The sequence below is a fragment of the Monodelphis domestica genome, chromosome 8 (genome assembly GCF_027887165.1).
Source record: "Monodelphis domestica isolate mMonDom1 chromosome 8, mMonDom1.pri, whole genome shotgun sequence".
NCBI lineage: Eukaryota > Metazoa > Chordata > Mammalia > Didelphimorphia > Didelphidae > Monodelphis > Monodelphis domestica.
Window position 1 is genome coordinate 155,327,371 of NC_077234.1, and position 15,120 is coordinate 155,342,490.

At 33.9% G+C, this 15,120-nt stretch overlaps 1 protein-coding gene across 2 annotated transcripts in view; it reads left to right on the top strand.

The window, feature by feature from the left end:
* Positions 1-15,120, top strand: part of GPC5 (glypican 5) — a 2,135,463-nt gene that overhangs the window by 75,959 nt on the left and 2,044,384 nt on the right. For both annotated transcript variants that reach the window (XM_056808065.1, XM_056808066.1), the window contains exon 2: positions 9,368-9,529. In XM_056808065.1, coding sequence (XP_056664043.1) covers positions 9,368-9,529 — 162 coding nt within the window. The remainder of the gene's footprint in view (positions 1-9,367; positions 9,530-15,120) is intronic.

Here is a 15,120-nt window from a genome sequence, read left to right on the forward strand (position 1 = left end):
GGAAGGGAATGTATATGAATTAAGGTGTGTATATGATTAATTTGTGGGGTAGAATCAAAAGACCAGGGAGATCAGTTCAGGGGTATGAGGAAAAAGGTTCTTCCTTTTTGGCAAGGAAGAAAACCAACTCATTTCCTGAGATTAGAACATTTGAGAGTTCATTTGGTCAGTGTTGAGAGGTTTTGAGGTGTAGAGGAGAAGAGATATAAAGGTATTCACCATAAATGGCTTTAAACTGCATTTTTGAGCTTGAGAAGAGAGGGTAAAGTTTGGAACAATCTCTGGAGAATATGGTAAATCATCAGAGAAGATTTTAAGAATTTCTTTGCATTTCTGAGATCAGTTGAGATTAGATGATATAAATTTGTGGTGGACTCCACTCTTACACTATTACTTAATCCAATAGTATTCAATGGTGACAGGGGTAGGAATGGAGAAGATAGATGGTAAGAGAGAGGAAAAGAGACAGTAAACTGGGTAAAAGAATTGGAAGAATATTGATACTGGAAGGACAAAGGGCAATTGATTAAGGAGTGGGAAAAAGTGCTTTGTTCAGCTGGTTTAACTGTGGGATCTAGATTGTGAAGTAAGAAGAGGCTAGAACAAGAATAAGCACCTTAGAAACCAGAATAAAAGACCAGATGGTGCAATGAGGATAAAAAATAAATTTAGGAAAAGAGTATAATATTAGAGTTTTATTTTAGAGGTGGAAATGTTTTCTTATGTGAAGTGCAAGTTAGGTAGAGATAGTATATGAGCTGAGCCAAGTCTGATGTTCTGACATGTTAGGGTGTTAGAAGGATGATTTGGGAAGAATTATTAATGTTTATTTAGAAATCAAAGATGATCAGAATTTTAGTTTGTATGTATTTGGATAATTAAGTACATGTATAATTATGTATTTTTTGGAATGAATGAAAAAGTATTTATTAAGTGCTTATTAAGCAGCAGAGTTAGATAATTCAAAAGTAAGACAGCTCCAAGCTCTGGCTCTCTCCCATGCCTGGAACACATCCCTTCCTTCTCCCTTAATATTGGCTTCCTTTAAATCCCAAGTAAAATCCCACTGTTAAAAAATTAATTTTTAATATTCTTTTCTTTTTACATTTCAATTTCCAAATTCTCTACTTTCTTCCCACCTCTCTCCCAACAACTGAGAAGGCAAGTAATATATAAATTATACATGGAAAATATTATAATATCCAAATTTTTGTTGTTATTGTTTTGCTTATTGTTATCATTATTGATATTATTGCTATTGTCATTGTAATTATTGTTGGTGTTACTGTTGTTATCATTGTTATCCTTGTCACTGTTTTTATTATTGCTATCATCATTATTGCTGTCATTATTGTTGTCATTGTCATCATTGTTGTTGATATTGATGTCATCTTTGGTGTTTTTGTTATTGTTTATTTTATTGCTATTATCATTGTGTTATTGTTGGTTTTGTTGCTGTTATCATTGTTGCATCATGACAGGCAATGGAAAATAGAAACAATCTTTAAGTTTGTATTTTCAAATCCTTTTTGGTCTCTCATTTGGTATATTTGCTAGTAGGTTTAAATTGTGTTTTCTGGAGAATTTGCTTGGCAGCAAATCTATATATCCTTGGCTCTAACCTTTTAACTTATCTTAACCTTGGAAACCTGATTAATTAGAGTATCTGTAACAAATAAAAGAGGATCTGGCCAGAGTTATAAGCATTTATTAATAAAAAGAGAGAGAGAGACTTCAGCCATACTGATTTAAGGTCCCTGATTTTAGCCCAGCATGGTCCCCTCAATACTGGCTTCCATTTGCTAAGTGCCAGCTCAGGAAGCCAGTCTGTTCAAATGCAAAAGTAAAAAAAATGTAGGCAGATTTTTTTAAAAGCAAGAAAAATAAAGTGAAAAAATCATTTCACTTTGTACTCAAAAAGCTCATCAGTTCTCTTTCTATAGATAGATAACAAGTTTTTATCATTAGTCCTTTGAAGCTGTCATGGATCATTGTATTGATCTGAGTAGCCAAGTCTTTCATAGTTCATCATCATTTCAACAGTTATTGTTCTGACTCTTCTCACTTTATTTTGTATAGTTCATATAGGTCTTTCCATGTTTTCCTTATTTTTTCCCATTTTTTCCTTTTTTTCCCATTGTTACATGATTCATCTTGTCTCTGACCCCTCTACCCCCCAGCTGTGAGTTTACAAGCAATTTCTCTGGGTTATGCATGTATCATTACTCAAAACCCACTTCTATATTGTTCGTTTTTGTCTTCGAGTAATCTTTTAAAACCAAAACCCGAAATCATATCTCAAACAAATGAGAAATTATATGTTTTCTTTTGTATTTCTACTCCAGTTGTTCCTTCACTTGCTATAGATAGTGTTCTTTTTTATAAGCCTTTCAGAATTGTTCTGGATCATTGCATTGCTATTAGCAGCAAAGTCTATTACATTTAATCGTCCCACGATGTTTTAGTTACTGTGTATAATGTTCTCCTGGATCTACTTATTTCACTCCACACCGGTTTATGGAGGTCTTTCTAGTTCTTATAGAAATTGTCCAGTTCATCATTCTTTATAGCTACATAATATTCCATCACCATCATATGCCACAATTTGTTTAGCCACTCCTCAATTGAGGGACATTGCCTCATTTTCCAAAATTTTTTTGCCACCACAAAAACACAGTTGTAAATATTTTTGTACAAACAGGTCCATCTATATTTTTAAAAATCTTTTTGGTATACAAATCTAGTAGTAGTAGTATTGGATCCAAGGGCATGCATTCTTTTAAAGCCCTTTGGGCACAATTTCACATTGCCTTCCATAATGATTGGATCAATTCATAACTCACCCAGTGATCCATTAGTGTCCTTATTTCGCCACATCTCTTCCTATTTCTCTTAAGTATTATCCTCTTTTTTTTTACCCATTTTATTTTTTGACATATCTAGCTAAATAGTTTACTATGATACCCTCTATGTATTCATCTAACTACTATGATAATGATAAATAATTTTAAGAGTTACATATATCATATTTTCATATATGAATATAAAGGATTTTACCTTATTGAAGCCCTTAAATTTTTTCTCTTTCTTATTTACATTTTTATTCTTGATATTTTGTATTTGGACATAAATTTTTCTGTTTAATTGTGGTCTTCTCTTCAGGAATGCTTTAAAATCTTCTGTTTTATTAAATGACCATACTCTCCTGATGGAAGACAGTCGTTTTTGATGGGTACCTACCCATTTTTGGTTGTAAACCCAGTTTCCTTGCCTTCCTGAGTATCATATTCTAGGCCTTCCAGTCCTTTGGTGTAGAGGCTGCCAGACCTTGTGTGATCCTAACTGGGGCTCCACAACATCTGAATTGTTTCTTTTTGGTTACTTGCAGTATTTTCTCATTCTCCTGGGAGCTCTTGAACTTGGTCATAACATTCCTGAGAGTTGTCATTTGGGGATTTATTACAGGAGGTGATATTTGGATTCTCTCAATTCTCTATTTTTCCCTTTTTTTCAGGAATATCAGGACAGCTTGCTTGGATAATTTCTTATAATGTAATGTCTAGGCTTTTTTTGTCATTGCTTTCAGGTTGTCCAATAATTCTTAAATTGTCTCTCCTGCATCTATTTTCCAGGTTAGTTGTTTTTTTAATGAGTTATTTTCTTCTTTTTTTTACTCCTTTGGTTGTTTTATTGTTTCTTAATGTCTCATGAAGTCATTTGCTTCTAATTGCCCATTTCTAATTTTTAAAGATTGATTTTCTTCCATGACCTTTTGATTCTTCTTTTCCATTTGGTTCATTCTTCTTTTCATTTCACTCTTTTATTCATTGGATTTTTTTGCCTCTTTTTCGGTAAGTCAATTCTGGTTTCAAATACACTGTTTTCTTCCTTGGATTTTTGTGTCTCTTTTTTCAGTTGACCCATTTTGCTTTTTGAACTATTCTCTTTTCCCCATTTTTCTTTGACCTCTCTTATTTGATTTTTTAATTCCTTTTTGAGTTCTTCCAGAGCATGATTTTTTTTTTTAGTTTTTGCTTGCAGTTCTTTGTATCTCATCATCTTTTGTTGGTTCTATTCTCTGCTTTTTTTTCACCTTAAAAGCTTTTGATAGTTACTTTTTCTCTTGTTAACTCATTTTCTCTGTCTCTTTTTTTTGGCCTGGATTATAAACTCTGTCCTCTACTAATTTATTGGATTAGGCCTATTGAGCTAATCTGCCCTGGGGTTAAATCTTCAATGCAGCCAAACACTAAGGTGCGAAGTTGCCCAGACAGATCCTACCAGCTGCTGTCCAAGCCTGGGACCTCAAGGGGATGGGTCTGAGGTGTTCTTTTGCTGGTGCAGCCTCCTTTCTGGGATCCAAAATTTAGCCCACACCTATTTTCAAAACTCAACATGGTAGGTTGGAGGAGGGGTTGGCCAGCACTTCTCTGTGTGCAGTTTTGCTTCCCATCCTCTCCATCATCTCTCTGTCTACATTTCAAGGTATGTTCAGCAGAACCCCATGACTCTGTATTGTTTTGGGTTTGGGTTCCTGTCTTTTTGAAGCACTTTTTAAAGGTGATATAGTAGGATAGTCAGAACAGTTTGGGCTTTTGCTGCTACAAAGCCACCATCTTGCTCCTCCTAGATAACACCCTACCTGTCATCCTTTGAATATTTTACTCATCAAGGAAGTAGTAGCAGTTTTCCAAAATAGCCTACATTTCCCCTTTTCATCAATAGATGGTGAACTCATATATAAGAGAGGGTACAAATAAGCACATTAGGAAACTTGAAATGGAAAATCCTTTATAAAATGCACAAGGTTCCTTGAAGATGAGGGATTTTTTTTGCCCCAGATGTTTAGCATGGTTTATCAAGTCATCTATCCCTGTTCTGAAGGTCTGGGGGCATGACTGTTGAATCAGTAAGGGAGGAAGGTGAAAGTTTTTTAACACTGCCTACAGGAGGCATATTCAAGTTGAGCTAACTTTGGGAATCTTGGCACAACTGGAAAAGGGTGTTCTTGGATTTGAAAATAGGTCTCTTAACTTGTTTTTAATCTCTGTGGTCTAATGTAATGCATATCTCTCCTTTTGTGTTAGTGTAGGCCAGATAAGAAAAGTTATGGCTCTTGATCCTTTGGGATGCTCAAAATACAATGACATTTCCTCTACCATTACTTTTCTATTAACCTCATGACAGCTCTGGGCCTTGTTGGGGGAAAGAAACCGTACCACAAAGTGGTCATATCTGCTTCTCTTTATTCTAAGCCATCCCTGACATTTCAGTACTGACCTGACTAGATCAAAGTATTTGGAATTGGCCTGTATTTCCTGCTAACAGTACCAGGATTAGCATTTCTAATGCCTTCAGTTATAGTTTTTTAAGTTAGACAAATAGCAAATGACAGTATTGGAGTGTTTTACAAAGGTTAAGAGCCATGAAATATTTATAAATGTCACAGCAGGTAGCATTTTAGCTATTATTTTTCACTTATATTATTTAATTTCAAGAGCATAGATTCATTTGAATGATACAATTAACTGAATAAAAACAAAATTTTATACTGAGCGCTATTCTTGAATGGGAGACCTGGGTATCAAAGGAAAATCATGAAGATAATCATTACAAATTGAGAAACACAACCACTGGATAGAGATTTTAAAATATTTGTTTAATCTGAAGATTAAAGGTATTTGTTATCTAAAGAAAAACTAGTTGAATTAATAAGCAATTCAACAAACATTTTAATCACTTATTGTGTATAGAACACTGTGCTATGGACTAAGAGAGGTACAGTATTTCAATAAAATATAGTCCTTGTCCTCAAAGAGCTTATAATTAGGTAGATGGACATGTGATATGAAAATAGTTTCAACTTTATATGTATATATAAATATATAATATTATAATGATTTTATTTACATATCTGTATATATAGATATGTACATATTTACATATACTACACATATGCAATGTATATATACTATATAAATATTAGGTATGCACTTATAAATTTAATTTCATATAAATACACTAAACATAAAATTATACACATGTATATACATATATACATGTGCACATACATTTATACAACATACATACACCCATATATATATATATATAATATATATATGGTGTTCCTTTCTTAGTTCCTAGCATAGCTTTCTATACACATTGAATGGTTAACAAATGCTTGTTGGAAGAATTGTTTGTGAATTCTCAGCTAATTTTCCTAGAGATTAACAATGTCTTAAATATTTATATGTGATAGCGTATATATAATATATATTTTATTTATATCAAGAGAGCACATCTGTATCTATATAGAAAGAAGAGAGTTACTTAAATTTTGAAGAGTTATTTAAACTTTAATTTTAAAATTTGAAAGAAGGATGGTCACTATTGACTGAATACATTAGGAAAGACTTTTTAGAACTGCTATTTGAGTTGGGTTTGGATGCTCAATAGGAATGTAGTTATAGAGTCAGTTGAATGGAGGAAGGTAATTCAGGCATGAGAAACAGTATAAGCAAAGATTCAGAGGTAAGAAAGTGGGGAGAGTAAGAGAAGAATATGGAGAAGGAATTATATGAATTGAGACTAGAAGGGTAGAGAGTTATCAGGCTTTGGAAATCCTTGAGGGTCATATTAAGATTGGGGCTTTTTCTTGGTAAGTATCTTAGAGAGCCAATGAGTTGGATGGCTTGGAATCCAATTTTTGGATCTTCCACCTGCTACCTGTGTGATCTTGAGTTTCACTTTTCTGAACTTCAATTTCCTCTTCTGTAAAATGAAGAGATTTCACTCAAGGATGACCTCTGATGTCCTTACCAGATTTAAAGTTATAATTCTATGAAGAGAGGAAGTATTTTATAATCAAAAGGGTGTTGAAATTTCCCACTAAATTTGAAAATTTGTAAAAGGAGGGAATTGGCCAAGGTGATGTCTGAGATTGTTTCCATCCAAAGATCAATATGATTCAGTGAACCTATGACCTAAGAATGTCAAGGGGAAAATCTATCATTAATGTGAAAGAGAATGAGAGGGAAAGAGAATGAAGTGGAGAAGTCATATTGGATTATTATAATATTCCAGGCAAATTTTAATGAGTACCTGCCCAAGGATGGTGAGAATGGGAATAGAGATGATAAAAGAAATGCATGACATGCATGCAAAGATAGAATCAGTGGGACTGTGTGTGACAAGAGAGAAGGGTTGAAGAATCTTGACATTTTAAACATTGGAAACATAGGTGAATGTGAATTTCAAAGGGAAATGGATTTTAGATGAAGATAATGAACTCTACTTTAGACAGAGTGACTTAAATGCCATTGGGACCTCTGGGTGCCTACATCTTATAGCCAGCTGGATTTATGTGTCTGGAGCTCAAGAAGAGAGAGATCATAGCGAGAAGTAAAAAAAAAATTGGGAGCCTTTTTTATACATAAAGGTGGTAGTTGAATTCCTGGAATGTGAAATAAATTACCAAGAAAAAAATGCAGATAGAGAAAAGAATTCCAAGGAATAGCCACCTTAAGGAGTTGGGAAAAAGACAAGATGCTAAATTAAAAAAAAAAAGGAAAATTTAAGAAGAAATCAGGGAATAAGTAATGTGTTTCTTGGAGCTGAAGGAATAGATAAGAGAGTGTCAAATCTTTGTAGTTAAGGAAAACAAGAATTGGAAAACCATTGAAATTCATAATAAGAAGTTCATTTATGACATTAGAGTGTATTCACTGGAATGGAGTTGGGGAGTACTAGTCATACTAAAATAGAGGACAGTAAGGGAGCGGAGAGTTAGAATGCACACAATTAAAAAAAAAGTTTGACAGTGAAGGAGAAATAGAGATAATACTCTAACTGGGAAAGATGAAGCATCAAAAAAAAATTCCTTTTAAGAAATGGGGATTCCTAAGCATGTTAGATAAATGGGAAGAAGCCGGTGGGGACAGAGAAATCAAACATTCATGAGAGAGGATGGATATTTGCTAAAGGAGACAGAAAAGGATGACTTCAAAGGCACTTAGCACAGTATGTTGAGAGGTTCCTCCCCATAAAAAAGCAAGTAAAACAGAGTAGGTTATAATGCTGAGAAATTAATAACTAAGGAATTTTAAGAAGCTCTATTTTTTATTCCCATTTTCAGTTCAATAAAAGGAAATGGACTTAAAACTCTGGAAGTAAGATTTTTAATATTACTTTATTTTAAATTGTTTTATGATTTTAAGAGTGTTTTATTTAACTCCTCACTTTATCATTATGAAATCCTATGAATTTGGTTGTTCAATTACTATTTTACAGATAAGAAAACTGAATCTCATAAAGGTCAAATGGTTTTCCAAAGGCCACACAGATACTGTCGTAGGGCTAAGATTAAAACCCAGATCTTCTGAAACCAAGTCTATTTTTCTTTTCACTACTGCATATGGTTAACTTGTTACAGTAAGAATTATTTTATTGCATAAAAATAGATTATTGAAGGAATTTCTGAAATTTCTGAATGCCAAACTATCTCATCTTCATTAACAGAAATAGTTCATAGAAGTAGTGATTATTGCCACATGAAGGTTTGTCACATTACCTTCTAGCAGTGGTGGATATGAATGAATAAATGGGAAAAAAAATTAAGTATTTGCTATGTACCAGGAATTTGTAGTCAGGAGAGTCATGCTTTGGAGAGTCATGAGGCAGTTGATTGGTATGCTGTTTTGGTAGAGATGCTACTATTAATTTGATTACTGCTTCCAAAGTAAGAGTAAAAGGCAAAAGGGGAGCAGAACAGATGGCTTGTGTTAACTCTGGTTTTCTGGAAGAAGGTTTGAGTTTTAAGGATGTGTTTCTTGGTCTACACCTAGCTAGAAATCATGTTAGGTGATTTTTCACTCTCCCAGTAAAGAAGACTACTCAATACCAGGACAGAGCACCAAATTTGATTGGATAAAAGCACTCCTTTGTTTCTCTCAACAATCCTGGGAGATAGGAGCCAATATTATCATCTCCAATTTGCAGATAAGAAAACCAAGGCAGAGAGTTTAAAAAATTGCCTAGGATGACACAACTAGCATCTAAGACAATATTGGAACTCAGGACTTATGACTCTAAATCCAGCCCTGATTTTGCTGGATCATTTAACTGTTATGGTCTCTAAAGGGTGTGTGTGTGAGATGGAGATGAAGATAAAAGTGTGGTTCTGTTGCTCTTCTTCACAAGAAACTACAGTTTCAGGGAAGATAAAAAATACCTATGTTGGGTATGCCCTGGTTTCCTAGTGAATGGTTTACTTCAATTTTACAAAGTCATGTTTTTTGTTTCTTTCTCACAGTATTTGCTAAAGAGATCCTCTAATAATTCTGACGATAAAATGTTTGCCATGTTCCAGGTCCCGATCTCCAGGTTTGCACATCCAAAAATCCTACTTGCTGTACTAAAAAGATGGAAGAGAGATATCAAATTGCAGCCCGGCAGGATATTCAGCAAGTCCTTCAGACCTCAAGTTCTACATTGAAATTCCTGATTTCTCGAAATGCAGCTGCTTTTCAAGGCAAGTATCTCCAGGAAATTTGGAGCTTTAATCTAAACTTATTAGAGCCTCTTTGGGGCATAAAAGAGCCTGGCAAGTAGCTCTTGAAGCATACAGTCGTAACTCCTTAGACTTGAGTAGTAGTTGGCCCTTCTATCCATGGTAAGATTTGTGTGCATCCTTGGGTTGTAATATGTGAGGTTTCTGAGGCCATTTTGGGGAGATAACCTTAATTTGGTGGGGTGTGGAGTGACTCAGTCTCATCTATAGTCTCTAATTGGAATCTTATGATTTTAAAAATCCTGAAGAACATTTCAGCTCTTGGGGCTCTACCAGGTTATCTTTTTTTTTCCTTTTGACCTGCAGAAATCTTAAACTTCTTAAAACTATTTGACAGGGTAAGACAGAAACAAACTCTTCTTCCCAGAGATCCTCTTGAGTTCTTTGAGCTGTCCACAACGATGCTTGGTCTCATAGGACAACATTACATCAAATACATCTTCAGGGGCAAAGAACACATAGATTCATATTTGTGTTTTCCATAGCATTTAACATTTGATCTTATACACAGTAGGTGTTCAATAAGCATATTGCATGAATGAAGGAATGATTTAAGGTTTGACTTATTCCAGAGTTGCATCCCTGTGGGGTTGTGGTTATACAGCCATTGCTAACAGAACAGTAATTTATCCTTTAGTATTTAATAGAATGAAAACTGTCAAACCATACCTTTACCTCAGGGATGCCATGCAAATATTTCATCATCAGAATGTGCATATTTGACTTGGCAATTATATTTTTAAAATGCAACTTGACACAACATATACCTAATGTGTTTTTCTTTATTCTGATGTTATTTTCAAATAAAAAGCATCAGGATGTCTGCATAATAATGTATTGGGATATGTGAATGTTTGATGATTATCACTGATGAGAGATAGATTAAGTGCTTTTGGATTAAGCTGAAAGGCATAACTCCCACATTGCTGTTTTCTTTATTTGACTCCCTTGGTTCTAATGATATATTGAAATACAAAAATTAATGTGTTATAAAATTGTATGGCAGAGTTAAAAGAGATAATGTGTCTCATTTCAGTAATCTCTTCTATAAAATTTCATATTAGTGTAATAAAAATAATTGACTAATTTATTTTTGTTTTTATAAAACATTAGTTATTCTATGGACCTCAGGCATGTAAATATCGAGATTGTACAGCACTTCATATAAAATTATTGCTTTGGTTTAGCATATTACAAGCACCAATATTATTTTTTGAATGAACATATTAATGTTAATCAGTTTAAATAATTTGTGGTTTGTTTATATCTATGACTAATTCACAAAGCTGATTAAAAATTTAACTTTAAAATAGACATGTTTTATAAGGAATTACTAATATAATTTTAGAATAATGTTGAAGTTGAAAGAAAATGAAGTTAGGAATAAATTACTAAATATTGAAACCTTTTAAAATGTCAAATTTATAAAATGCTATAAATTTAGTTAGTTTTTTTAAAGTCAGTGTGAATAATGTTATATCTATCATGCACTTTTAAACTGTGGTAAAGAAGGCATTTTAAAATATGTCATTCACCAAGTATTATTATTTGAACCAGATATATTAGACATTATATGAAAAAGATACATTTTGAAGCATTTCAAGGAAATGCTGTTATTGATTTATTTTTATTGATTGTTTTACTTATAGGACAATGTCATCTTAACAACACATTATAAACAAAGGTCATGCAGGATTGCTTGAAGTGGAGTGGCTAGTTAGAGCCCTGAGGAACCCTCACCCTAAAAGTTTTATAAGAGGTTGGAAAAAAAAAACTCTGTGAAGGACTTGTTATTATAGTAGGAGAGTATGATGTCTTTAAGGCCAAGGAATGCGAAGGGTATCCGAAGTGAAAGAGTGATCAATAGCTTTAAAGACTGTAAGTAGATCAAAGAGGAAAAAAGTCTTTTAAAAATGCCATCAGATCAGATTGGGTTAGGATAGTAATGATCTTTGAGAAAACCTTTTCATTAAAGTTATGGAGACACAAACTAGATTGTAAAGAACTACTTAGGGCAAGGAAGTAGGGGAAGCCATGTTTTTTCAAGATGGTTGATAGAAACTTGGCATGATCACTGTATTGGATGGAAAGATCAGGAGTTTTGATCTAGCACCCTATGAAGTATATTTGAGAGAGTCAGATATTGCACCAGGGGAAAAAATTTAAAATGCTGTTTATAGAGTACTTAAAGATTTTCAAAGCATGTATCATATATATTTTCACATATTACTCACTACCATGTAATGAGGCAGGCGTTATTATTTCCATTTTACCAATGAGAAAACTGAGGCCAAAAGAGGTTAAGTGACTTGTTCAGGATGACCATTTTAGTATATATGGAGCTGATTTTGAAGCCAGATCTTTCTTGCCAATATCACCATTAATTTCCAGATATGCATTTCCTGGCATCATAGTCTAGTAATGATAAGCATATGGATAGCCCGTATTTTTATCTTTGACATATGTAGCTATAAATATGATATATATTATATGTACACATGGGCTATATAGCTTCCTCATTCTTGACTTTACATATACAGAATATCCCCAAAGCCTCAATGCAGTTTTAAGTTGTTTTGCATAGTCACTAAGATATATTTTTGAGTATCCTGCATAAGATTATGGATATATATAAATTAACTAAAACATAATTCATATGTTTTGATAGATTTTTTGCCATATGTACTAAGAAAATTCAGTGAAAACATTTTGAGAATATCATTTCAGTGTCCTGTGAAAAGAGAAATAAAACACTACTATTATCCTTGTTTTACATATAATAAAACTAGGGTAGAAAATTTTTAAGCAATTTGTTCAGGATTATATAATTAGTAAGTTTCTGAGACTGGATTTGAACTTGGGTCTTCCTGACCCCAAGTTTAGCCTTTTCTCCACTCTATTACCTACCTGTTAAGTAATGGACAGAGTGCTGACCTGAACAATAGAGCTCCCAACCTATTTCCAACATATATAGGTTGGGTAACCTTTGGGTAAGTCACTTGACTGCTAGCTCTCTAAGGTTAATAATTACAGAAGACCCTGCTACTTTGAATTGATGAATGGGGTCTCTCTCTCACCAATGGAATTTCATGGTTAGACCAAAAATCAATAGAATTATATGTCAAAACAAAAAAAATTAACATATTAAAAACACTTTAAAGTTCAGATGTTTGGGGTGGAGTACAGCTGATCTCTTCCAATATTCCCTCCCAAACAACTTTAGAATAATGCCTCCAATCAATGCAGCAGAGTCACCAAAAAGTCAAAGGGAATCATTTTTTCAGCCTAAGGCAATTTAGAAGATCCACAGGAGAGGTCTATAACAGGAAGGTGGGGTCCAGACCCAAAGCATGACAGAAACAGCAGTGGACCTTGGAGGTGGCTGTGACAGCAGCAGCAGCTTTGAGAGTTCTCATCCCAGAGGCAGTAAGTTGGACAACTAGATAGATAGAGATTACAGGGAACCTTTTGGTGGTAATAGGTGAGACAGGCACTGATCAGCAAATCAGTCACCCATAAGTAGTTCTGGATCACAGTTAAAGGATGGAATGGAGCACTTGAGATCAGTCAGAAGGGCCCCAATTACAATCCCAGAGCCACGAGGAATACTAATACTCTACAGATGACCACGTATCTCCCAGGATACTACTACTTTGGAAGTAACAAAATTTGTAGCCCCCAAGAACTAGCTTTAAAAATTGGAGCACAGACAAATCTGAAACTTTACCTAGTGCCTCCCCAGACTCAGGTGAACAGAGCTCAACTTTAATATAAAATATAAAGCCAAGGAATAATTAGGAAAATAAGCAAACTACAAAATTATAATTTGACCATAAAAAGTTCCTACAGTGGTAGGTAAGATCAAGATACAAACTTAGAAGACAACAGTGTGAAAACAGATACAACCAAAGCCTTACAGAAAAATGTTCATTGAACTCAAGGCCAGTAAGAATTCCTGGAAGAGTTAAAGGAAGAGATGAATGATAGAGGAACACTGGGGAAAATAAATAAAAGGGATACAAGAAAATTATGGAAAGAGAATTAACAGCTTGGAAAAGAGTCACAAAAAAGGAAGAAAATATTACCTTAAAAGAGAGAATTGGCCAATGACAAAAGCATAAAAATTCACTGGAAAAAGAGCTTGTAAAGGAGGTACAAATATTCATTATAGAAAAGAAGTACTTAAAAGTAGAATTGGCAAAATGCAAAAAGAGATACAAAATCTCATTGAAGGAAGTAACTAGAATTGGGCAGGTAGAAATTAATGACTCCAAGAGACTTCAAAAAACAAGAAAACAAAGTAAAATTTTTTTTAAAATAGAAGGAAATGTGAAATATCTCATTGGGGATAAAAAAAAAACCCTGACCTGGAAAATAGGAGAAATAATTTAAGAATTATTGGATTACCTGAAAAGTATGATATAAAAATTAGCCTGGACATAATAAATATTTTAGGAAATTATAAAGGAAAACTATCTTAATATTTTAGATCAAGAGAGCAAAATAGAAAATGAAAGAATCCACTGATCACCTCTTGAAAGAGATGTCAACAAAGGACATGAATAGGAAGCTTTCAGATGAAGAAATCAAACCTATCCAATTAGCATATGAAGAAGTGTTCTAAATCTCTCATATCTAGAGAAATGCCAATAAAAGCAACTCTGAGGTACCACTTCACAGCTAGCAGACTGGTCAATATAAAGTAAAGGAAAATAATAAATGTTGGAGGGGGTGTGGCAAAATTGGGACACTAATACATTGCTTGTGGAGTTGTGAATTGATCCAACTATTCTGGAAGGCAATTTAGGACTATGCCCAAAATGCTTTAAAATACTGCCTACCCTTTGATACAGCCATAGCACTGCTGGGTTTATGCCCCAAAGAGATAATAAGGAAAAATACATGTACAAGAATATTCATAGCTGTGCTCTTTGTAGTGGCAAAAAACTGGAAAATGAGGGGATGCCCTTCAATTGTGGAATGGCTGAACAAATTGTGGTATATGTTGGTGATGGAATACTATTGTGCTAAAAGGAATAATGAACTGGAGGAATTCCATGGAGATTGGAACAACCTCCAGGAATTAATGCAGAGTGAGTGGAGCAGAACCAGGAAAACATTTTACACAGAGTATACTGTGTACTGTGTACTGTGGTACAATCAAATGTAATGGACTTCTCCATTAGTGGCAATGCAATGACCCTGAACAACTCGGAGGAACCTACGAAAAAATCCACTATCCACATCCAGAAAAAGAACTGTGGGAGCAGAAACACAGAAGAAAAACACATGATCTATCATGTGATTCGATGGGGATATGATTAGGGTTTTGATGATAAAAGATCACTCTACTGAAAATATGAATAACATGGAAATAAGTTTTGAACAACAGTACATGTATAACCCAGTGGAATTGCTTTGACAGCCTGGGAGGCAGGAGGGAAATGGGGGTGGAATCATGAATCTGTAACCATGGAAAAATATTATCAATTTTAAAAAAGAAAAAAAAAAGAAAGAGACTCCAAAATGAAAATTCCAAGCAATACTATAGC